General features: G+C 46.1%; 1 protein-coding gene across 1 annotated transcript; it reads right to left on the bottom strand.

Moving 5' to 3' along the window:
- Positions 1–1,821: 1,821 nt before the first annotated feature.
- VPS33A (VPS33A core subunit of CORVET and HOPS complexes) lies at positions 1,822–25,024 on the bottom strand. Its single transcript, XM_019467571.2, has 13 exons — positions 24,891–25,024; positions 23,049–23,114; positions 22,473–22,600; positions 21,407–21,593; positions 14,026–14,142; positions 12,998–13,172; positions 12,034–12,227; positions 10,523–10,649; positions 9,326–9,393; positions 8,606–8,743; positions 6,047–6,184; positions 3,771–3,939; positions 1,822–3,397 (listed from the first exon to the last, which is right to left on the bottom strand). Exons 1-13 carry the CDS (start codon positions 24,990–24,992, stop codon positions 3,216–3,218), a joined length of 1,791 nt encoding a protein of 596 aa, XP_019323116.1. The 5' UTR covers positions 24,993–25,024; the 3' UTR covers positions 1,822–3,215.
- Between the last annotated feature and the right edge of the window lie 1,237 nt (positions 25,025–26,261).

The following is a 26,261-nucleotide window of genomic DNA, read 5'->3' as shown; positions in this document are numbered from 1 at the left end:
TAATACATCTGGCTGTAGAGTATAATTCAGTCTCTCCGTGATTCAGTTCGCGTGATGCTGCATTTCTATGCCTTGCCATCTTGACCACAGCCTCTCTTTCAGTCTGCTTTAGACACTCAGTGCGTTTGGTATTTTTTTAAAAAGTATTTCTTCTTGGGGCGCCTGGGTGGCTCAGTCGGTTAAGCATCCGACTTCGGCTCAGGTCACGATCTCACGGTCCGTGAGTTCGAGCCCCGCGTCGGGCTCTGGGCTGATGGCTCGGAGCCTGGAGCCTGCTTCTGATTCTGTCTCCCTCTCTCTCTGCCCCTCCCCCGTTCATGCTCTGTCTCTCTCTGTCCCAAAAATAAAATAAACGTTAAAAAAAAAAAAAAAGTATTTCTTCTTGAATTTCTGCTGAATATAAATACTTCCTCGTGGCGATATGCCAATCTTCAAAAAAATTTTATTTTTTGAGAGCGCAAGAGCGAGCAGGGAGGGTCGGAGAGAGAGACAGAGCGAGAATCCCAAGCGGTCTCTGCAACACTAGCGCAGGGCCTCAGGTGCAGCTCAGACTCACAGACTGTGAGATCACGACCCGAGCCGAGATCAAGAGTCAGATGCTTAACCGACTGAGCCGCCCAGGTGCCCAGACACACCTCATTTCGATGTGCTTTGGAGACACGGTGGGCTTTTTTCTTTTTTTTTAAACAACTGAAGGTTTGTGGCGGCCTTGCATTGCGCAGGTCTGCCAGCGCCATTTTTCCAATAGCATTTGCTTCCTTTACGTCTCCGTGTCATCGCTTCTCGGCCTTTTGGCTAAGATCAAGTGTGTCTCCGTGTCGCATTTTGGTAGTTCTCGTGACATCGCAAACTTTTCCACCATTATTATATTTGTTACGGTGATCTGTGGTCATAACCCACTGAAAGCTCAGATGAAGGCTAGCATTTTTTGGTAATATTTTTAAATTGAGAATTATGTATCTTTTTAGACACAATGCTACGGCGCACTGGAGAGACTACAGTACGGTGTAAACGTAACTTTTATATGCACCAAGAAACCAAAAGATCCGTCCCCAGTCTCTCTCAGCATGCCTGGATTCTCTTGCTCTACAGTTCAACTACAAATGCTTCCCTGTTGGCTAAAATTCAAAAGTGTACAGTAAGACACAGAACAGTGCTCACGTATACTTATCTATGCAGACTTCTTTTTTATGGAGTTGCTGGTGTAGCAGAACTGTCTGCCTAACTAGACAAAAGTCCAGACATGATGTAAACAATCCGCCCTCTCCAGGAATAAATGTACCATTCACCTACCCTTTCTCAGTAAGGGCATACTCCTTGGAGACAAAGGCTGCTTCAAGTATTAAGTGAACTTACACAAAGGCGGATAATATATAATTATCCCCCACTTTCTATTTGCATACAAATGAAGCAATTGGTGTTTTGAAGTCTTCTGCTAAATGCATTTTGGGAGCTGACCTAACTATGCTCTGAGCAAGCCAAGTACAGAGTCACGAGTGAATGCAGACACAGGAGACACAACTGAGTATCTGTTCATAGGACAAAAACCCCAGCCAAGGAGACCTGACCAGACTTGAATTGAATCCCATGAGCCAAAAACATTGAGAGGCAAGGTGGATTTCATTCTCTAAGGCAGCTGAAGCTGACAACAGCTGGGGCTGGAAGGTATAAAGTAGTCTCCCTGGGATAACAAGTATTTGAAAAAGGACCTTCTAAACCAGGGATAGTTTTCTTTTTTAAGACCACTTTCCAAACACTGAAGGTCAAGGCCAAGTTGAATGCGTGAGAAGGAAATCTCTTAAATATGACCTCTTCTACGCCTCACTCTGGAAGAGATTTATTATAGAATTTCTCTTTCACTCCTAACATGCAATGTGCTGACAGAATTTCATTAATGAAACAAAGTGAGGAAAAAACATGTACGGTTACTAATGAACAACAGAAACCACACCCTGCCTCAGAAGGGATGCTGACCGCGGTCCCCCGGCAGAGGGGAGACTTGTGCAAGGGCCACGAAGCCACCCATTTGGTCCCCTTCTTGGATTTAACTCTCCCAGGCGTTGGGACGGAGCAGGAGGGAGGCAGGGGACGCACGCCGATTTCCAGCCTCTCCACCAACACCCCGCTCCTCCGCCCCACGGCTAACTAACCGCCTCCCGCAGGAGCAGCTGGTCTCCAAGACCGTCGACGAGCTGCACCAGAAGAGGCTGAGGTACCGGACCAGGGACTGAAGCGGAGCCGTGTTTTGCCAGAGGCCGAGTGTGGAGCGGCCGCACAGAAGTACGCGGGGGCAGCTACCGTGGAGATGGCGTCGGCGAATGCGGATGTCACGACTGCTCCGGGTGGGACCAGCTGGAGGCTGGGGCCCGTGATGGCCGGGGAAGAACACTGAAGCCCCGGGTGGAGGCATCTGCCACGGAAACGTCTTGCAGTTTATAAGACGTGTGCTAAGCAAGTGTCTTGGAAAAGTGTCTAAGAAAATTCCCAGGAGGCTGCTCCCCAATCCTCATGCCCCTCAACGTAACAAGCCCTTGAGAAGTACGGGAGCCACAGGAGTTCAGCTGGTCAGACAGATGATACATAAGCTTCGATCTGGAGAAAGAAGTCCCTCCAGGCCTCCTGCTTTATCGAAGCGGAGGAAGTGAAAGCAGAAAGCACAAGGAATCAACACTTGCCTTCACGATCAGATATGACGGAGGGGGGGTGACGCCAAACACAACGTGCCAGGCTCTGCAGGAGAAAGAAATCTCAACTCCGAGACGAGACGAGCTCTTGCCTCCACACTCAGCCACTGCCCTGGGCATGACGGGAAAGACGGTACTATCCAATCAGGGGTGAGCCTTTCCAGTTCTCGTTTTTACTTCCTCAGTCCCTGCCTTCTTATTTTAAGCACTGGCCCCCCGTGTGCAGCTGCAGAAGACGATCCATCCCCACTGTCCTTCGCACGCTTCCAGAAGTCTCTAAGGAGGATCCTGAGCTTAGGACGTTAACAACTGGTGTTTCTTTTACCCAGGTTGATTCTCTTCTGGTCTTCTTTCTTCCGGAAATTAGAAACACAAAAGAGAAGCAGAGAGGAGGAAACCGTGTAATTTAAGAAGCTGACCCCGAAGTAAATTCTGCGTTCTTCCGTTTTTCTTCAGTGAGGTCTCCCTTCCTTGTGGCGGCCTCTCCAAACGAGCTTCCTCTGCAGTTCGCTCAAGTCGACTCCGGGCACCCTAGAAAGGTTTTTCCATTAGGGACTCGATCCAGCTGGCCCCGTTCATTAGTTTGGTGGTGGCGATGACATACTCTGTGCCTCCATCTTCCAACTGGGAGAGAAATCGCAGGGCAGCAATTTCAGCAAAGGTTACGCCCCCGAGGAAGAATATCAGAGTCACCCGGTTTTCTCCCGGTTGGCCTAAAATGGAAACATTTCAGAATGAAGAATTACTTATTATGGGTGTTTCTCATCCCACCTCTTAAAAAAACGGCATCGTGTGTAAGGAGCGAAAAAAATGGTAACTGTAACTGGGTCTTGGTGCAGACAATTCCTCGGACACTCAGGAACTCGATCTGGATCTCACCGTTTTCTCTAACTACGGAGATCCTCAACTCAGAGGTTAAGAGCTGTCACTCCTGCGGGGAGGGCGGGTTCCGGTGCCCACACCCTCCACCAGCAACCGACGAGAGGTGCGCCGGACTCTGACTCCCGGGTACCTTACGGGGCAACCGCATAATCCACGAAAGCCACACCGGCGGTGCGCAGTCGCAGATGCTGGCCACCGACTTACGTTTCTTTTGCAGTCCCGTGGGCAACGGCTGCCGCTCTTCGAAGTGGGGCCCTGGGAGCATGCGCAGAACTTCCTCGATACTTCGCCAGCCCGGCCGGGACAGCAGCTGGGCCAGCCGCACGCTGAGAGGGGCATAGCCGCTGTACACGTAGGATATGTCCGTGGGATTCTGTTAAATAATTAAAGGAAAAAAAGCCTATAGACATAGAGACACAGAGTCACTGAACAGTGGCTTTACGGGGAACCCCAAAATACGCGATTTGCCTGTGAGGGCAGAAACACAAATCAAGGCCGGCCACGTCCCGCTCCAGTCCGCCCCGGCTGGGCCCGATTCTTAGCTGCCAGAGGTTCGCTTCCCACTCAAATCTTGAAAACGCCACTCAAAGCATCTCTAGGTACTGGCCACGAAACGAGGTTGCCTGGTCTGGCAAGAAACTTCTTGGAGGGTAAGCCGGCGCTCTCTAGCTGAGTAACAACGAGCCCACCCCTTGAACTCGGCTGTCCCACTTTTAGGTATTTACCCTACAGAGGGGGCTTGTACCAGCACAGACCAAAGCGCAAACCGGTAAACTAACACCGTGGGTGCTAGCAACACTGGGAACACCCTGAATTTCTAGCGAGAGAAATCTGGCAAGTCGTAAATTAAGGTTTATCTGCAAGACCGCTCTGCAACCATTAAAAAAAAAAAAAAAAACCTTACAAAAAAGAATGAAGTAGATCACAGGATCTTCAAGACACAGTGGTAAGTGGTGGTTGGGGTGGGGAGGGGCAGATCAGAACAGTGAGGGAGAGGCGCCCGGGTAGCTCAGTCGGTTGAGCAATCGACCTCAGCTCAGGTCATGATCTTACAGTTCGTGACTTCGAGTCCCGCGGAGCCCGCTTCAGATCCTCTGTCTCCCTGTCTCTCTGCTCCTCCCTCACTCATGTGCTCTCTCTCTCTCTCTCTCTCAAAAACAAACATAAAAAAAAAAAAAAAAAAAAAAAAGAACAGTGAGAGAGTGGAACTAGCATAGTGTTTTACACTGTACAACATAGAAATCAAGAGTATATTCCCGCTGGGGAAAGTTAATCCAATTTTGCCACTGGAAGAGGAGGCTTTTTAATTATTAGGTTTTGCTGCAGGAGGCAGCCTGATAAAGTGCCTATGAAAGTCCAAAAACAGAAAATAAGAAAAAGAAATTTAGAAAGACTGGCATCAATAGTAAATGTAAAGCAAAGTGCACTCTGCTTTGAGGGTCAGTGGTAGAAAATACTAATCTCCTCTCATCTCATCTCATCTCATCTCATCTCATCTCATCTCATCTCATCTCATCTCATCTTGGAGAGAGACAGAGAACAAGCAGGGAAGGGGCAGAGAGAGAGACACAGAATCTGAAGCGGGCTCCAGGCTCTAAGCTGCCAGCACAGAGCCCAATGCGGGGCTTGAACTCACGAACTGCGAGATCATGACGTGAGCCGAGTCGGACGCTTAACCGATGGGAGTCACCCAGGCGCTCTGAAAATACTCATCATTTATGTTAAAATGTCAGTAGATACAGAAGACTCTTCCTGGAAGGATAGATTTTAAAAAAACGGTTACCGTGGTTCCTTCTGAGGGAAGACCTGGGTTAGGTGTGGAGGGAACCTGACTCCTCACTGTTCGTCTTACTTTTGTATTGGCCAACATTTTCACCACACGTGCTGAATATTTTCGATCCCTCCGCCCTCCTCGGTGCTGTGTGTCCAGGAGGCGAACCTGCAGGCTCTATACCAATGTGCTCCCGTGCCCGATTCGGGTTCGGCCAATGGGAGGCACCGGGTGGAATACCGGGGAGTGGGCAGCAGCATGGCGTCAGGGTTATTGCCCTGGCTTCCTCTGGCGACACTGCTGGAGGCGGGCTGTGTCCCTCGACCACAGGCCTCTCTCATCCCTCATCTTGTCAGGCGGCCTCTCCACACAGCTCTTTTCTCCAGGCTGTGGAACGGGTTTCTGCGACAGCTCCTCCTCCTTGCCCTCGGGCCCAGGCTGGCAAGGAATCGCCACTGACTCCTTTCACCGGTTCCCACCCTGCCCACATCTCCCGAAACTCTCCTCAAACCACCCAGTGTGAGAGCACCCTCTCCGCTCCCCGCTGGGATTCTGGGAGATGGAACACGCGAATGCATTACTTGCTCAAACACGCTAGAAAACTGTTTCTAGAAAATGCACGGTGGATGTGTAAATCAAGTACCATATGTGGTCACAATAAACCGTTAACAATAGGTAAACGGAGGTGAAGTGGAGGGGTGTGTCTTACCTGTTCGTTTACATCATCCATCCAGAGGCGTAACGTTTTCCGGATCGTTGGGTAATTGTTTCTGCCCCCCGTCTGTGGTTTCAGCAGGCCAGCCTTCTCTAGGTTGTATAAGGTCAGTATGTGCTCATAGCCGTACGTCTGCAAGAGAAGTCGTTTGGCATTGATGTCAGATCAGGAAAAGGGTTTCTGCCACTTTCTAAAAAGAGCACTTCCCACAAATCAATTCGGTTCGTACTCAAGGTCACGTTACCAAAGTCCGTGGGGGATGAGACCTGCCTACCCATTAAAATGAACCCAGCTCACTGTTTCGAAGAGGAATTTAAAGTTTTTCCTTTATTTTTATTTTTTTTTCAATGTTTATTTTGAGGGGGGGGGGGGGAGAGAGAGCACGAGCGGGAGAGGAGTGGGACAGAGAGAGGGAGACACAGAATCCGAAGCAGGCTCCAGGTTCTGAGCTGTCAGCACAGAGCCCAACGCAGGGCTTGAACCCACAAACTGTGAGATCATGACCTGAGCTGAAGTCAGACGCTTAAGCGACTGAGCCACCGGGAGCCCCTAAAGATTTTACTTTCAAGTCAGAATTTATAGACCCAACTTAAGTGAGCATCAAATAAATAAATAAATGTGTTATGTACTTTGCAATACACATCTTCCAATTTACAAATAAATTATGTATTTATATGAGATATAATTAGATATTAAAAAACAAGAACGAGGGACATCTACACATCCCGACAAGAAAGATCTGGATATGTTAAGGACAAAAACTATCACGATAGAACACTATGTACCGTAGGATTTTACTTCTGCTTTAGAAAAGATACAGTAGGTAATAGTAACAATGGTCAGTACTTACATACTTTCTGTGAGCAGGGGCGGCAGTCATCTGTTCTAAGAGCTTTGCATACATTAACTCAGTCATCTTTCTAATAAGCCAGTGAGGTAGGTGGTAGTATCGTCTCCATTTGATGGAGGAGTTTAAAGAACCGGCCCAAGGTTACACAGCTAATGAGCAGCAGACCTGAGACATGGATCCAGCCAGTCTCGCCCCCAAGTCTGTGTACGTAAAGATTCTTTGTACAAAAGTGCAAAGAAGAGTCTGGAAGCACACAAACTGTTGGTCCTATCTGGGGAGGCAGCTGGTGTGAGCGAGGGGCAGAAGGATCCCCTTTGGCTCCAGGTACTTGACCTTTACCAGACTCTTATGTGATAAGAACGCGTGTATTATCTGTGTAGTTTTTTTAAAAACAAAACAAGAGGGGCGCCTGGGTGGCTCCACTGGTTAGGCGTCCGACTTCGGCTCGGGTCATGATCTCATGGTTTGTGGGTTCGAGCCTCGTGTCGGGCTCTGCGCTGACAGCTGGGAGCCTGGAGCCTGTTTCGGATTCCGTGTCTCCTCTCTCTGCCCCTCCCCTGCTCACGCTCCGTCTCCCTTTGTCTCAAAAATAAATAAATATTAAAAAAATAAAAATGCACAATAAAAGACAAAACGAGAGAATAACAAAAAAACCTGAATGAGCGTTTAGTTTTAACAACAGTGTATTTAACCGTGGATGGTAATAGCAAATAAACATTCCCCGAGACGTTTTCAAACAGAGGGCAGAATTTTTTAAAATAAAGGTGGCTTCTTCCTAATTACGAAGTAAAACAGGCTTACTCTAAATAAGTCTGCGAAGGAATTATTATCAGAATATTTGCAATAAAGGTCCCTTCCTGAATCGAATGCAATCTAGTTAAGAGCATGGGCACCTGACCCCAGTTCCCTGGGTTTTGGCACTGGCTCTGCCACTTACTGGCTGGGTGACCTTGGGCAAGCTATGTAACTACTCTGTGCCTGAGTGTTTTCATCCATAAAAGGGGGATGATAACAGCATCCAACGCACAGGGCTGCAGTGAAGGTCAAACGAATGAATACAATAAAGCTCTTTGTTTTTTTTAATTTAAAAATTTTTTAATGTTTATTCATTTTTGAGACAGAGAGAGACAGAGTACAAGCAGGGGAGGGGCAGAGAGACAGGGAGACACAGAATCTGAAGGAGGCTCCACCTTCCGAGCTGTCAGCGCAGAGCCCGACACGGGGCTCAAACCCACGAACTGCAAGATCATGACCTGAGCCGAAGTCGGATGCTTAACCGGCTCGACTGAGCCACCCAGGAGCCCCAGTAAAGCTCTTTCAGTAGAGCCTGGCACACAGGAAATGCTCGGTAAATATCAGGTGTCATTATGCGAGCACAGTAAACAGTGATCAATACCAAGGACAACCCCGCTACCTGTTAGAAAATCTAAAAGACCGTGGAAACAATGTATCAAAACAGGAGCTTTAATTAAAAAGGCTTTTGTTTTTGTTTTAGTGGGCCTCACACCCAGCACAGAGCCCCACACAGGGCCCAAACTCACCACCCTGAGGATCAAGACCCGAACTGAGATCGAGAGTTGGGACGCTTAACCGACTGAGCCACCCAGGCGCTCGGAAGTATTTTTGGTATTCAAAATACCAAGAAGTATTTTTTAAACAGATGTTTCCTCCCTTGGTAAATGAGTAACTTAAAACATACTGACCTGGAGAATTTCTCTTTTGTAATAATCCAAAACTTTTTGTTTGAGTCCACTGTTGCACACAGACTGGAGGCAGACCAGTCTTAACACCTTGATCAGTGGGTGCTTTTGGGCAATACAATCTTCGATGTAACTGTTGACCTGGAAACAAATATATACGTATGCATACCACCGTCCGCTTTGGGGACCTAAAGAACTTAATATTTGCTATTATTTTTCAAAGTGGAGGATGCACTTAGTGATGCAAACGCCCGTCCACACGCTGCAGACCACTTCCTGAGAGGCTGCGGGGAGGCTGGGGCATGTGTGACTGCATCTGCTTCAATTATAACGGCGATTTATGGACCATACGGTCCGGAACTTTTCTAGAGAAAAGAGGAATTTCTATGAATGAAATACTTTTAAATACATGAACAGAAGTGGATATTTAAAGGAATTAAATGACCCAATTCCCTCAGAAAGCAAATCTCTTAATTTATCTAGTACAGGCCTTAAAGACTGCTGATTTCAGGGGCTGGGTCTCCATCACTCCATGCACTGCAGAAAACACCTTGCACAGAGCAAAGTTAAGGAACTGCTACTTGGTGAAACCTAGATTTTCACATTCTGCACTCGCTCTCAAAAATACCTAGGCTAGGCATGGGAGTCAAAGCAGCTGCTCTTCTAGCTATAATCTTACGTCCGACAAATCATCAATTCTTTGCTAGTTGATTGTTCACATACCTTATCAGTGTCTATTCCAGACATAAACTCCTGCTCCACTGTTAGTTTATCAAAGAAGTCTTCAGAGGCTAAAATGTAATTAGCAAATTTGCAACTTAGATATTAAGTAAATGTTAATTTACCGGAACACTGTGTTTTTCTACACAGAAGACGATGAAGAAACAAGACGTGCAAAAAAAGCAAGCAAGCAAAAGGTTCAAATTGTCATCTGAGGGGCGGCTGAGTGGCACAACTGCTTAAGCGTCCGACTTCAGCTCAGGTCATGATCTCATGGCTCGGGAGTTCGAGCCCCGCGTCGGGCTCTGTGCTGACGGCTCAGAGCCTGGAGCCTGCTTGGGATTCTGTGTCTCCCTCTCTCTCTGCCCCTCCCCCACTTACTCTTTGTGTCTCTCTCTCTCTCTCAAAAATGAATGATCAAAAAAAATTTTTTTTTTAATCGAATAAATTGTCATCTGAAAACAATCTTCTAAAAACATGGAAAATCCTACAACACTGTCCTCCTAAATTACATCAAGACGTAGTTGACCGCTGTACCCCTTGGCGATCCTCAGGACTCAACACAGATCTCAAGAACTGTGCCCTAACAGGGAAAGCTAATCTTCCCAGCATTTCACTACCATCGGCAAATTCCACCAGTTTTAACTGATTTCAACGGACATGAAAACAAAAGACTGATTTTCTAATACCGTGTTCTACTTCAGGTTCAAAGTACACTTCATAATACGGGGCACCCATGTTTTAGGAATAAACTCGTCTTTGGTTTAATATATCTCTTCTGAGTTCTTTCAAAACACTCAGCGTGTGAGCTCTCTACCCATTCTGCAGGAGGTTTTCAAGGGAAAAACAAAAACAAATGTGGAAACGTCACACTGCTCTGATTAAATAACCCTTAGCAAGAGGGAAAACACTAGACGGAAAAAACAGAGCCTCGTTATGGCGGCAAACTCGCAGTAGAGTTTTTTTCTCTTATCACTCTTCCAAGTATTTTGCTTTCGGATTACAGTGTTTTAGTAACAGGAAAAAATGGGTTAACTACGAACGGAACACTTCTAACTATGAACGCGCACACACTTAATTAACGCTGCAAATAACACGTTAAAACGGAGCTGCCTTTCCCAAGGAGGCGTCACAGTGCCAATGACCCCGGTGTGCGCAGGTCGGCCCCAGATGAAAACCTTCCCTCCACGGGATACTCACTGGTAACGTCTTTGATTAACTCGGCGATCGACGTGTGGTTCGCGAGCGAGCCTCTCGCTGCCTGCATGTGGGGCAGCTGGGACACGAACTGCTTGATCTCCCCGACCGTCTTGGCGTTGTGCCTTTCCTGAAACGGATGGAACAGCAGACCCATCGGGCAGGGAAGGTATTTTTAAAGCGCTCCGTTCTGCGCGTTGCTCAGAGGATGTTTCATTTATTATCGATGTGAAAGAAAGAACGGGATACAAATAAAGCAGGCCAAACCCAGGTCCCACGTTACGAATGAAACAAAAAAGAGGAGTTCGTGGTGCCTGATGACCGTGTCGGTAGTTCAGAGAGCAAACGTGTGAGGGTTTCTCCTCCTCTGCCCGGGCTCAGATCGTGAGTGGTTATCTGCAGACATTGGAGTAACACTGGAGTATTCGTGGGGGACGCTATGAGGTTACCCACAAGCGCTTCGAGTAAAACACAGAAACGCTGTCAAGAGGGGAACGTAAGCAGCAAGAAGTGTCCTCTATAATAATAATAAAAAAACTCATTCTTACCGCTGGATCTCAACCTTGAATATCGTCCATGGAAAAGTGAACCTCGCTTAGTGATTTTTTTTTTTTTTCCCCAAAATGTAATCATTTAAACCAAAAGAAACTTCAGAAATATGAATATCAGGGGCGCTTGGGTGGCTCAGGTCATGATCTTGCGGTTTGTGAGTTCGAGCTCTGTGCTGGCAGCTCAGCGTCCTTCGGATTCTGTCTCCCTCTCTTTCTGCCCCTCCCCTGCTCGCACTCTCCCTCTCAAAATTAAAGCATAAAAAAAATATATATGTGACAATCAATTAATAAATATAATCCCTAAGAAAGATGAAATCTAATATATACTCGGTGGGAAATTAGTTTTCAAAATTTCTCCCAGTTTATGTTTCCAAAGTCTAAATATTCAGGGTTTAACATCTTCCTGAATTTCCACGTTTCCAAAACGAGCTCCCCCAAGAATAACTCAGTGGCCGGGCAAGAGGAGGCAGGAAGGTGAAAATGAAACTGCCTCTCTCATTATCACCTCCCACATCTGCGGGGCTCCCCCGTCACCTACCCGCTGGCTTAAACTTCGAGCTTCCACCCCAAGCTGCAAGTTCTATTCTAGGGGATCTTTTATTTATGGCCCAGCTGGTTCCACCTAGTGTGAGGTAGGAAATCACGAAAAAGAAGAGGGTAAAGCAAATATTTATGACACAAGTCTGTGAACTGCACACCCAGCTCCTGCCACCCTGCAAAAAAGGAGCGGGCTCAAAATCTTCTGTTGTGGGTCTGGCAACGAGTTCTAAAAGAAGGCCCGTGGGGCCCCCAGGACCAAACGCACAGCTCCTTAGGAGAGAAATGTGCAATGACGCTGTCGCCCCGCTTCAAGGCAGGGGTCGGGGGGGGGGGGGGAGTGTCTCTCTGGGGCTCTGCCCCTCTTCCTGGGAGGGGCAGTCTAGCCCGTGACCTTGGCGCAGCAAGACAGCCAGACCGCCTCACCTCAAACGCTGCGGAGATCACCTTTGCTTTCTTGCTAAGTACTGAGCCCACCGCGTTGAAGTTTTTGTCTCGGATCTCAGCGTATAGCTCCTCTGCAGAATTCAGCTGAAGCTTCTTGGCTTCCGTGGGAAGGTCCTTCCCGCCATCGCCCTGTTTCTTAGGTACAAATTTCTCCGGAGGTAACTTCACATAACCTGAGCCACAATGGAAGGAGACAAGCGCCTGGGTGAATTTACCGGCAGAACCGATCAAGCGCTCAGGCTCGAAACAGAATTCTCCAGCTCAGGAGAGAAGGAAGCCCTTGGCTTTAGGGAAAATGGCGTATGGCACAGAGGTTTCAGTTTTTCCCATATCAAGGTACACTTTGGTCACAAATAAATCAATCAGGATTATTACTAAACGTTTCTAAAATTTTAAATGCCGACAGAAACAAGCATCATGTGGGCCAAAGTGACCTCTGACCTAATAATCTGTCGCACCCAACTGCTAGCCGGCCTCCCCAGTCTTCCATCTGGTGTCCCCAACCTCGACTACCTGCCCTTCCCTGGATATACCCCACAGCAATCTCCCCTGTAGCGTCCCTGCATTTATGACATGGTGTGCCCCACGCTGTGCCCTCTCCGCAAACCCAGGACAAATGCCGCCTCTCTGACAAGCTTTCCTGAACAACTGCCAGCCGGGAGGGCCTACAATCTCCGAACTGCAACGCCACCTGAACCTAACCCATGGCCACAGCTCACGGGGATAAGCACAGTCTGCACACAAAGCACCTGGCCAGCCCTTGTGGCACTGAAGACAGCAGTTTTTGCTTGGACTTTGTCTGAAAGCTGAAAGTCAGTATTTTTATTTTCTCAAATATCCCCTGATTTACATGCAAAGACAGCATCTCAAAAAAAAACGAAGAAACCTTCTGGACGTCTGTATCCAGTGACCTGTTAGTAAACACAGATGTCGCTTTACTTACTGTTCTGAATGCCATAAATTTCATCAATGAGTCCCTCATACGTAAGCTGCGTGGCAAGAGGCGTTAATAAATCCACGTTTCGATCAAGCAGCAAGAGATTATCAAAAACAGGAAATATTGAATTTTGGCTTCCTGTAAACTCTCTCTTCATCCTGATCATCATATTGGCCACTTGCTGGAAATCAAACATTGGATCAGATGGGACTTTCCTGGGAATTAGCTGATTTTCAAATTTAGCTCAAGACAGAGAAGAGCGTCTGCTGTTGGCCACCCACTCGAACACGTACATGTACCCCAACACCGGCCACTACTCAACGAGGCATGAGCTCAGACACAGTCTGTTCTCGTTATTCATGGTACTTTTGTAGAGTCACCATGACCACTGACTTAGCGAATATGGAGCCACTGCTCTGAGGGGAAACACGGGGTTAAGTTCCCGTGAGCCTCTGGTGACAACATTTTTATCAACTAATCAATGTGTGTTTCTATTTAAAGACACCTTATTTAATATATACTGTTGATTCACCAACAATGAACTCATAGCCAACAGCACTGTAACTCATGCCCGAAGGAAGCTTAGCCAACATAGGTATTTTCTCCGTACGGCACACCAGAACCTTCCTGAGCTTGGGATCACCGGACAGTGCTTTAGGACTACCTGTGGGGCCATGTGAAACAGTGAGATCACCGATAAAAAGCACAAAAGTGCAAGAAATATGGCGTTAAGTAGCACACGGCACTATATAGTCCCTGTTTATAGTCCAAGAGATGAAACAAGACGGCAGAGCATCACTTTACTGGATGTCAGCTGGGAACAGGCACATTGGACAACTCAAATTTTTTGCTGCCCTGGACCTGTCCACAAAACACCGTGACTATCGGTCTGGGGGGTTACGAGTACATTTCAGCAACTAGGTGAATTCACAAACAGGACTGGCTGTACTTATTTGTAAACAGCTTGCTATCACTCCCCTTTTGGGTAGCAGGGCACCCCTTCCTTCACCCCAGAAACACAGGCCACTTCTTACCCTGGCACACTCTCCTTTCCCAAAGATCTGGGGGATTGTCCCGTACAGAGCCTGCAGGGTCATCAGCCCCTTGGCTGCATGGTAGAGGCTGGTCTGGTCACTTTCCAGGTAGCATTCCTGTGGGGGGGGGTGGGGAGAAGGGTGGTTACTGCCAGGCCACAGTCATAGGGTGCTTGCCAGCACCCGCCTCTGTCTGGTACTGGGGTTTTCCACTCATTTCCCGCTTTGCCTGGAAAGAGGGGGGACGCGAGACCGTTTTGTCAAGCTGCTCTTTGGGAGTCTAGAGCACAAGGCCAACAGCGGTGCTATGGAGATGCAGCTGTGGAAGCAGCTGGCCGAGCCTTCTGGAAGAAAAGTGTTCGTCAAGCACACCAGGTGTACTTTACGAGCTCGTCAGTAAACTGATTAACAAAGACTTACAAGGGGAATGGGTTCTCCCACTCACCGTGGGAATTGTAGACCCTGGCAGGACATTCTGGGAAGGCCCTATGCTAATACCCATAAAGGCACATACTCTTTGACCCCCGGAGCCCCAGAGGACCACACGACAGGGTACTTAGCCGTTTTGACAAACACGAGGTTTTCACATATGCTGCCAACAAACAAAGGTCCTGACGTCTTGAGAAGTGAAAAGGGGTGGCTGAAGAATCTTTAGATTATGATCTCATTTTTAGAAAATATATTTTATGATATACAATATACAAGGTCTATTTTGTAAAGGCCAATAAAATGCACACAAGACCAGCTGGGAAGTAAGAGGGGAAACACTCAGATCTGATCCTCGTCGGGGGCGGGGGGGGCACGGTTCTAGACTCAGACAGCCTTGATCTGGGCCCCAGCCGGGCCACTTCCCAGCTGCTCCCTGGGCGGGTGAGAAAAACCTCTGCATGCCTCAGCTTACCCATCAGTAGAAGGGAGTATCGTCCACAAAGCATAAGGAGAAGAAAACGCATGGAAAACATTTAACTCCAGCACTTAAAGTATACAGTAAGTGCTTAATAAATGTTAGTTTTTATCATTTGGAATTGTTTGGACTTTCCCCCCCCACAAATATCACCCATCCATAAGTCAAAATGGTACACAGCACCAGACACCTGCCCTCCACCCACCCACCCAACGTGTCTCTAGCCTCCAAAGCCAGGAGGGAAAGGACACCGGAAGAATCAGGGAAGACAGAGTAGAGCACTAGTGCACTCCCCCCGGGGGAGGGAGGAGGGCTGTCCCCCAAAGACACTGATGAGTGTGTGGTCACTACTGGAAGCAGTGACAGGTGACGGCTCTTCCAGGTCTGGGGTATTTTAACACTGCAGTGACCGGGCCAGGCCAAGATCAAGAATGTCTGGAGACACTTTCTGGCAAAATTGCTTAGAACTCCTGACTGGAGCGGAAGTGAGATCAAAATTCAAGGAAGAAAAAATTAGGGAACATCTCCCAAATAGCATTCATATTTTTAACTTAAAAAGTTTTACCACTACAGGTATTTCTTTTATGAGTCTCTTTTCTTTTTAATATTCATTTATTTTGAGAGAGAGAGAGAGAGAGAGCACGCGCGTACATGTGCACACGAGCGCATCAGCAGGGGGAGGTGAAGAGGGAGGGAGAAAGAATCCTAAATAGGCTCCACACTGCTAGCATGGAGACTGACGCAGGGCTCAAACCCACAAACCACAAGATCAAGACCTGAGCTGAAATCAAGAGTTGGATGCTTAACCGGCTGAGTCGCCCAGGTGCCCCCACAAGTCTATCTTTAAAAAAAGATTTAAACGTTAACAACGGGGTGCCTGAGTGGCTCAGCCAGTTAAGCGCCTGACTCTCGATTTCAGGTCAGGTCACGATCTCAGGGTCGCGAGACCGAGCTCCACATCGGGCTCTGAGCTGGGCACGGAGCCTGCTTAAGAGTCTCTCTCTCCACCTCTGTCTGTCTCCTGGGGCGTGCATGCGCACACTCGCTCTCTCTCAAAAATAAGTAAATAAATAAATAAAAGTTAACAGATATTAATCTTGAATTTTTTGCTCTAAAATAATTGGTGATGGGGTGATTATTTGTGTTAAATGTCCTAACTCTACTGTGAGTTTGTGGAATTTCAAGCCAGGAGGACATCTGGAGAGGGACAAACGTTAGTATCATTAACATTTCAATACACGTATTTTTTGACCTCCAAATCCCACATACCTACAGTGTTTACAAAGGAGACAGATTTATAGACACTGATTTGTATGTGTATATACGAAGGCCACGATACGTTAAGCACTGTTCTTGAGTGCTGTGAACGGGCCAGGCCCAGTCAACGGGCTGACCTCTGATTCCCACATTTCACACAGTACAACGATGGAGAAGGTTACAATCACATCCCCAAAGCACAGAAAGATCTCCATGTGCCTTTGGATGCCAAAACCCACTAAATTATGCTCACTACTTAAAATCACATAAATACGTAAAAATTACATCAACTCCATCCGAAATCAGGGTTGAGGGGCACCTGAGTGGCTCAGTTAAGTATCAGACTTCAGGTCATGATCTCACAGTTTGTGAGTTCGAGCCCTGCATCAGTCTCTGTACTGACAGTTCAGAGCCTGGAGCCTGCTTCGGATTCTGTGTCTCCCTCTCTCTCTCTCTCTGATCCTCCCCCGCTCACGCTCTGTCTCTCTTTCTCTCTCTCAAAAATAAATAAACATTAAAAAAAAAAAAAAGAAATCGGGGTTGCATTTAGCATTAGGTGGAACTTGGGGCTTTACCATCCAGGCAAAATCGTTGATTTCTAAACAGAATCTGAGGTGAACGTACAAAACCTAGAGCTTGAAATTTGCAGCAGAAAATAATTGTCCCTTTTTTTTGCAAATCACCAGAAACACAAAGAGGAAATCTCTCCTCTGGGCAGGTTTCCTCATGCCAGGACGAGTCTTCCTCAGCTGCTACCAACTCCCATTAATTACACAGATGTGAATTAATTACATGTGGGCACAGCATTACAGACACATGAGGGTGCAGATACAGCAAAATGGCAGTGCTGGAATCCAAGTGATGGGTATGTGGGTGTTTCCTGTAGAACGCTTTCAACTTTTCTGTATGTCTGAGGTTCTTCACACAAAATGTTGGGGGGAGGGGGAATCTGTACGGTCCTTGGATGAGACTCGGTATATAAGCAAAACATCAGGAATGTGGCAAAAAAGGAGCCAAGAAGGTCTCTTCGTTATTCAAATTAATCAGTGCGGCCAAATGAAATCTACTGCCCCAAGTAAACTCTTTTTAGGCGATGATCACTGTAACAACGCACTGGGGGAGAAAAAGTTCCAAATAATTTTTTGTACAACACCAGAAGGTTCTCAAAAGTTCTAGTGTCCAGACCAGCAGCATCACAAGCCCATGAATCTAGGAAGGAAATATGGACAAATGTGACTCCGCTGAAAAACACACATGGCAAAAACTACCACAAGCAAAATTAAAAGACAAATGTCAATGGAGAGTAAGCACAGTTAAAGCCTACAGCTTCGGGGCAGACGTGTACAGGACTATTCACTATAGCACCACCTCCAACAGCACAAGGTGAGAAACACCGCAATGTCCTTCAGAAGGAGACTGGTTTGATAAATCGCGATACCTCCAAACAATGGAACACTATGCAACTTCAAATAAAAATACAGAAGCAAACGGGGCGTCTGGGTGGCTCAGTCAGTTAAGCGGCCGACTTTGGCTCAGGTCATGATCTCGCGGTTTGAGTTCGAGCCCTGCATCAGGCTCTGTGCTGACAGCTTAGAACCTGGATCCTGCTTTGGATTTTGTGTCTCCCTCTCTCTCTGCCCCTCCCCTGCTCACACTTTGTCTCCCTCTCTAAAAAAATAAATAAACATTAAAAAAAATTAAAAATACAGAAGCATTTTCATGTATGGTATAAATTAACCTTGAGATATATTACTAAGAGAATAAAGCAAGATACCAAACTTACATAGGATATGACACCATTTGTATAAAAGTGAGAAAGGTATTTTATATATACTATGAGCTATAGTTATGTAAAGCATCTCTGAAAAAAGAAAAGAATTAGTAATAGTGATTGCTTCTGGGAGGGATTTGGCAGCTTGAGAACAGGGGGGCTTATTTTTCACTCTGTACTGTTTCTTACTCAAAGAAATGTATCACTGTGCAAGGATAATGTTTTCAAACACTTTCAAATCATTTTATTAAATGTAAAGTAATACTCCTTTTTTTTAAAGTTTATTTGTTTTGAGAGAGAGAGAGAAAAAGAGAGAGAGAGAGAGAGAAGGCACACGGGAGGGACAGAGAGAGAGAATCCCAAGCAGCGCCCACATCATCAGCATGGAGCTCGATGCAGGGTTTGAACCCACAAACTGTGAGATCATGACCTGAGGCGAAACCAAGAGTCGGGCCTTACCCACTGAGCCACCCAGGCGCCCCAGATAAGGTAACATTCTTATGAGAGAAAATGTTCTTTGAAATAAAGATGGTAAATAAAACAAATACATAAAATTACATTTGCAAGAAAACTCTCAGAACTGGAAAAGGCGTGCACATTCACTATAAACACATGCTGAAAATACTCAGTGGAGAAAACCATTGCTGGAACAACGGGCTGCCCACTCGGAAAAAGTTAAACAAGCCCCTACCTCACACCACATACTCCATAAAACACACAATTCAAACTAGCTTAAAAACCTGAATATAAAAAGCAAAACTTCAAGACTTTCCAAGGAAAATATACGATTTTCTATATCTTCAGGGTGGAAAAGGATTTATTAACACTCAAGAGCACAAGCTAATGGGGCGCCTGGGTGGCTCAGTCAGTTGAGCGTCCGATTTCGGCTCAGGTCACGATCTCACCACTCTGTGAGTTGGAGCCCCTTGTCGGGCTCTGTGCTGACAGCTCAGAGCCTGGAGCCTGCTTCGGATTCTGTGTCTCCCTCTCTCTGCCCCTCCCCCGCTCACATTCTGTCTCTCCCTCTCTCTCAAAAATAATAAACAAACATTAAAAAAAAAAAAAGCACAAGCTAAAAGAATAAAAGTGATATATTTAACTACTTTAACTTGGAAGACTCACATCTCTCACTTTCAAAGCTTACAACAAAGCCACAGTAATCAAGACAGTATGGTACTGACATAAGGACAGACATATTGATTAAGGCAAAGAACGGAGACACCGGAAATAAACACTTACACTTACGGACAACCGATTTTCAACAAGGGTACCAAGACAATTCAATGAGGAAAATACCATCACCTTCCAGCAAACGGTGCGGGAACACATGCACAGCCACACGCAAATGAATGACGTTGGATCCCTACTTCACATCAGAAAAAAAATGAACTCAAAATAGGTCAAAGCCCTAAACGTAAGACTAAAACCATAAAATTCTTTGAAGAAAACATCAGGGTAAATGCGTTACCCCGGGTTAGGCAATGACTTCTTAGATGGGACATCAAAGGCATAAGCAACAAGAAGGAAAAAACAGATAAACTGAACTTCAAAATTAAAAATTGTCAGGAAGGGCACCTGGGTGGCTCACTCGACTCTTGATCGCGGCTCAGGTCTTGATCTCAGGGTTGTGAGTTCAAGCCCCATAATGGGCTCCATGCTGGGTGTGAAGCTTACTTAGAAACATTTTTCATGGTGGGGAAAAAAAAAACTGTGTGTGTGTTTTGAAGGACCCCACTTTTACCAAGTGAAAAAAAACCTCACAGAATGGGAGAAAATGTTTGCAAATCTGGTATCTGATAAAAAAGGACTTGCATCCAGAACATACTAAGAATTCTTACAACTCTTCTAATGAAAAGATACAATATCCCAATTTTTAAAATGTGTCAGGGAGCGGAATAGACATTTCTTTAAAGGAAGACATACCGACGGCCAATCAGCACATGAAAAGGTGATCAGCATCACTGGTTGCTATGGAAATGTAAATCAAAACCACAATGAGATCATGTTTCACACTCACCAGGATGGCAAGCCAAAAAGACAGACGATGGTAGGTTGGTGAGGATATAAAACTGGAACCCTTGGGGCGCCTGGGTGGCTCAGTCGGTTAAGCGGCCGACTTCGGCTCAGGTCATGATCTCGCGGTCTGTAAGTTCGAGCCCCATGTCGGGCTCTGTGCTGACAGCTCAGAGCCTGGAGCCTGTTTCAGATTCTGTGTCTCCCTCTCTCTGACCCTCCCCCGTTCATGCTCTGTCTCTCTCTCTGTCTCAAACATAAATAAACGTTAAAAAAAAAAAAAATTAAAAAAAAACAACAACAACAAAAAAAACCCTGGAACCCTCATCTACCTCTGGCTGGAGCAGAAAATGGTGCAGTCACTGTGGATCCCCCAAACGTTAAACAGAGTTTTATCATATGACCCGGCAATTCTACTTCTAGGTATATCTAACAGAAATGAAAACACATGCACATACAAAACCTTGTATTAACGTTTGCAGCATCGTGATGGCCGACAAGTGAAAAATCATGATCCGAACACTCTAGATGAACGGTAAACACAGTGTGGGAGATCATTACAAAGGAATACGATTTGGCAATCAAAAGGAAGGGAGCTGACACCTGTTACAACGTGGATGAGCCTGGAGAACATGAGGCTAAGAAAGAGGCCAGACACAAAGGACCACATGTATATGACTTCATTAATAAGAAATCTCCAAAACAGGCAAATCCATACAGACGCCACAAGACTAGGGACTGCCAGTAGCTTGGGGGAGAGAGTGACTGCTAATGGGCAGAGGGTTTCTTTATGGGATGATAAAAATGTTCCAAAATTAGACAGTGGTGATGGTTGCACAACTCTGTGAATATACTGAAAACTGATGAACTGCACACTTTATTTTTGAGAGAGAGAGAAAGAGAGTGCATGAGCAGGAAAGAGGGGTCGAGAGAGAGAGAGAGAGAGAGAGAGAGAGAGGGAGAGAGAGAATCCCAAGCAGGCTCCTCACTGTCAGCACAGAGCCCGACTTGTGGCTCAGTCTCACCAACCATGAGATCATGACCTGAGCTGAAACCAAGAGTCGGACACTCAACCGACTGAGCCACCCCGACGCCCCTGAACTGCACCTTTAAAAGGGTAAATTTTATGGTATGTGAATTTTGTCTCAATAAAGCTGTTATAAAAAAATTAAGCACAGGGGCACCTGAGTGTCTCAACTGGTTAAGCGTCTGATTCTTGACATCGGCTCAGGTCACGATCTCACAGTTCATGGGATCGAGCCCCACATCGGGCTCTGCACTAACAGCTCGGAGTCTGCTTGGGATTCTCCCTCTCCCTCTCTCTCTGCCCCTCCCCTGTACATGCAGGCATGTGCGTGCCTCTCTTTCAAAATAAACTTAAAAAAATAATAATAATAATAAAAATAATAAAGTCTGAAATTAAATGTCAAACTTACTTTGAATGCACCCTCTGATTCCATGGATAAGAGATCCCCATCAAATGGAATGAGGTCTAGGCTGTACTCCTCCCTATGAATAAAGGATCCCAAAACACCCAGGTCTTTCAACCTCTGTTCACACAGTAAACTTCGTCGTGGAACAAACAAAATGTGGAAATCCCTTGCTGGGCCACGTTTGTCTTCACTGCAAGAGAAGTAACACTTGTTAGCTTGCATGTGCCTTCGAGTCGTAGGTTATTTCATCTATTTTATTCCTGGAGCCTGGCCTGTTGCTTGGCACACAGCAGGCGCTAAATAAATGGGCATCAGATAAACGCACTCAAACTGCTGCATAGTTGGCTCTCTCTCTCCCTCTCTTTTTTTTTCCCTGAGAGGAAAGAGGCGTTGATTCACAGCCAGTGTTTTGTGAAGCATTTTCTAGCTTTCTCTTAAACCATTTATGGGGCATTAAGCTCTCAGGTTTATTGAAACAGGATGTCCGTGTCTTACTGAAAAACAGATGGTTCTTTAACCAAACCAATGCTGTGACACAGTCTTACAGAAAAAGGAAAGATCACTCTTGACTTCCACCTCTAGTCTCCTTGACAGTGGGCCTCCCAAAATAGCCCATATGCTTTTAAGGTTTTAAGGGCCTTTTCAATCAACTGTACCACCGAGTGCAAACTGGGCTAAGAACTTCCTCTATAGATTGGATGCTACGTTAAATTTTAATCGGCTCGTACTTCTTTTGCTTATGAAATTCGAGCACACTATATACAGTGTATTGAAAGATGACCATTAGAGATTTTGTAGTTTTAATCAGGGTCCTTCCCACCGGTAATAGGTCCAAATTTTTAGTTGTCCTGAAAACGGGGTTATATGATGACCCCCTTCTCCAACTGTCTGAACAAGTTCATGGGAGCTTCCCATTCCCCTCTTACATTCTTTCACGCCTGCCCAGTTTTCTAAAAGACCACCTTCCGATTCACTGCCAAGACAAGGAGGTTGCAAGGAAGAGTTCGGTATGTTAAAACCCTGAGAAGGATCAACCTCTTTTGGTCCAAATAGAAGCTCTGGGAGATACCTGAGCACATTTTCAGCAATTATATCCATCAACTCTAGCCTGGGTCTGACAAAAAAAATAATATTCTTGACATCAGCTGCTGGCAAACGACTTCCTTTAAGTGTGAACATTTTCTCTACTTCATGTTCCTAAGAAAACACATACACAAAAGGTTAACAAAAACCCTGTACTTTACCTATCATATCCAGATTCAGTCATCATAAACACTCCCAGCCAAAAGTGCATAATGCTTCATCAGCAAAATTTAGATTCCCCAAAGCCAGATGTATAAAGGACAAAGTTTCAGGATTAAGTCAATGCTATTGCATTTGAATTCAAATGACTCACATGATGACCTGTCAATGACACCAGGTGATGGTCACATAACACAATGCTAGTAATTTCTCTAGAATTAGGATCAGTATAAAATCACTGGCCAGTGGCCACTGTATAAAAAATGTCAGACATGCATGAGCATCAGTGTCTATAAAGACCAAAGAACTCTGCAAGTCAATTACTCAGGAAAAATGTAAAATCCTATTATTACTAAAGCACAGAATTACTAATCCCCAAACAAAACCCAAATAGCTCATTTACCTTCAGTAGTGAATACTGTGCAATCAGGCCAAATGGTCCTGTGAGGTACTCATCCCAAACTATTGCCTGTAGGAGGAGAGAAACTTTCTCTTGTTAGGGTTAATATCAGGAATTTCAACAATATCGACAGAAAGCAGCAGTCAGAGGACGTAGTAGGAATATTTGCTTCAAACTGAATTAGCAAAAATTTTAACTGGCTCTAATCACATTCGTATCTTACAGGTCTAAAGAAAAGCAGGATCTGGACAAGGATGTTACTGTTGTCACGGGAAAGTTAAGACATAACCACCATCCTCAAACAGGAAGAAGGAACTGTAGTTTGTTGCGTATTTGTGTCATGGTATTAACGAGTAGATTGAACCAGATGGAAACTGCCAATGGCAACAGCTCAGTCTAGCATTTTACATGGAAATGTCACATAATCCAATTATATAAAATTAAAACCTTGGATGTAGGTATTACGAATCTTATTTTGACAGAAGAGGAAAGTTTTAAAGGGTTTGGGAAGTTTAAGTAACATGTCCAGGGCCACGTAGGGACTTTGGACCTTACATATAGTATAAGGGGACTAGAACCCCAGTGTAGAACTCAGCTGACAACTCACGGGTCATTGTTCTGGGCTCCCGTGAACATTATTACTGCTAATCTCCAGTGTCATTTCTTCTTCTTCCCTTATTTATTTATTTTGAGGGACAGAGACAGAGCATAAGTGGGGGAGGGGCAGACAGAGAGGGAGACACAGAATCCAAAGCAGGCTCCAAGCTGTCAGCACAGACCCTTATTGGCAGGGCTCGAACCCACAAACTGTGACATCATGACCTGAGCTGAAGTGGGAGGCTTAACCGACTGAGCCACCCAGGCACCCCTCTTCTTCCCTTTTTTAACTGAAATTTTTACTGAGATAAGTGTAGATTAACTTTTATTTGTAAGAAATATTAGAGAGAGAGCCCTTGCATGCTCTGCCCAGTTTCCCCCAATGGTAACAGTTTGCAAAACCACAGCACAATATTACACCCACAACATTGCCATTGATCCAATCCGTGATGTTATTCAGATTTCAGTATCATTTCTTGAGCCTGAACTGGGCACCTAGGGCTTAGCCTGCCTTTTTCTCTCAATGGCTGCTAGCACCCACTCCATCTCTGGAAGTTCTGTTCTTCCTAAAACCGATTCCTGAGATTCCCCAGTTTTCCTTTCCTTTTCGGAGTTGTATTGCCAGTTACTTAGGGGGACAAATAAACCCTAAGGAGAGAGGAGAAAGATGACACCACTTAGACGAAATCCTATTAAGTCCTTGATCTACAATTTCTCAGTCGTGAGCTGGGTGGTAGTAAACGTCTAACAGGAGAAACAAACCCTAGAAAAGTCACGTTAAAACCGCAAATAACTACAACCTCTTTCATAATACGTGTGAGCAGCAGGTTCTAAGATGCTAGTGCTACACAGGCTTTTAAAGGTACGACATGCATGCTCGCCGTAAGGCATGTTCACTGGCCCATCGACATCCTTGGGCCGGGCCCGCCCCATTCGTCCTGTTCCCAGGGGGCACCAGAACTGCCCCTCTGGATCTGAGGGCCACCTGACATAGCTAAGGTTCACGATGGCCTGGGATACCACAGGGGCTTACTCTGCTGCAACAAAGCAATCGCGATGCCACGCCGACTCCTGCCGTGTGCCCCAGCCCCACCGGCAGACCCCTCTCCCCCGCGCATTGGTCCTGCCCGCTCCCCTCCTCGGAAGCCCCAGGGACCTCGTGCACCAGGAGCTCAGGCAATCGGGCACCGGATTGGGCCAGGAGGGACGGGGGGCTGGAAAGCAGTGTCGCCGCCTCCCATCGCTCACCTTGCTTCCCGCGCACTTGTCCAGGAACTCTCGCAGCTCGCGACGCACCGCCTCGCGCAGCACGTTCAGGTTCACTCGTCCGTAGGACAGGTGCGCCGCCATCTTGCTTCCCCCTAGGCGTAGCCCACGAACGCAGTCACATGACGGCGCGTTCACGTGACCAGGACGGCTGACCGCCCCCTCCCCCCACCTCCCCAGCCAACGCGGAAGCTGAGGTGGGCCGGCGCCTACCGTCTTTGCTGAATCAGGCGCCCGCTGCTTTCTCTCTGCTGCATCGGTGCCGAAGCTCCCCAAGACCCCCGGCCCCATCGAGACCCTGCCTCAGTCCAGGAGTCGTTGGACGCTGAGAACTGAGTTGAGAGACGGGGACTGGGTCCTACTTCTTCCGCTTAAAAATCGCGACTTTCTTCGTAGCAGCAAGCGTACCCGCTATCGTGGAACTCTTAAATTATAGCAGTCAGAAAGCCCTCCGCGTTGCTCTTTCAGTTTGTAGGCTAAATTTTACCCAAGAAAAGACAACGGCTGCGACAAACTTGTCTGTTTAGCTCTCGCCAGTAGATTCACTGCATTGTATTTCACACAGATAATATCCCATGTGGAATCCAGTTCCGCTCCATTAGTAAAATTCGTATGTTACCTTTTGAGTTGTGAGAATCAAGAGGGTGGAATTTACGTCGTGTTTCATTTTAAAAACTTAGCAGGGTGCCTGGAATTTAATTGCTTAATAACTATTGTTTTAGAATGATTCATTCGTTTTAATACTTCGAGGGTGGAAATTGTCTGGGATGTAAAAGAGGCTTGAAAACATTTGCTCTTCGAGTGGATGGCTCTATTCAATCCTTTACATACACTTTGTTATGAAGAAAGGACTCACCCATGAGTCTGAGTAAACAAAGAGCAGAATTAGGGGATGATGCTGAAAAGCAACCAATCAATCATACATACACACTGGCACTCTCAATTCCATGATTTCATCAAAACCGTTTAAATTTTAAAATAACGTGTTTCTACTCAATGCTGTTTCATGCCCTAATTCTCAACCCGGTTTTCATAGTGATTCTCAATCTATATCACAAATTCTTACCACATGTACAGACTTTTTTGCCCAACTGAAAAGGTGTATTATTTTAGCACCGTGAAAATAAATGTTCTCAGCAGGCCTTGTCACATACTCTTATATTAGGGCAAAACTTACGGTGAAGAGGTGAGATGCCCAAGGCTAGTGAAATCCCAAGCATGCATGCATGTAAACGAGCAAGAGCAGGATGATAAACTATCCTTCTCCCAAAGGATCACAATGCTAGGTAATGATCAACATGGGTGTTTAACTTGTATAGGGATCCGATGTTTGGAAACGTTGCTATACTGCTG

This window comes from Panthera pardus, unplaced genomic scaffold (genome assembly GCF_024362965.1).
Source record: "Panthera pardus isolate Hobbes unplaced genomic scaffold, ASM2436296v1 HiC_scaffold_15, whole genome shotgun sequence".
Lineage (NCBI taxonomy): Eukaryota > Metazoa > Chordata > Mammalia > Carnivora > Felidae > Panthera > Panthera pardus.
The sequence above is the reverse complement of the archived record's forward strand: the minus strand, read 5'-3'. Positions and strand labels throughout refer to the sequence as shown.

What these genes read in the sequence shown, in the direction of transcription:
- VPS33A (XM_019467571.2), bottom strand. Translation starts at nt 24,992, where the DNA reads ATGGCGGCGCACCTGTCCTACGGACGAGTGAACCTGAACGTGCTGCGC. An exon ending in ATTGCTGAAAATGTGCTCAG is followed by an intron (nt 21,594 to 22,472) that starts GTATCTCCCAGA and finishes CTTCTCTTGCAG; the next exon opens with TGAAGACAAACGTGGCCCAG. An exon ending in AATTTATGGCATTCAGAACA is followed by an intron (nt 12,228 to 12,997) that starts GTAAGTAAAGCG and finishes ATTGTGGCTCAG; the next exon opens with GTTATGTGAAGTTACCTCCG.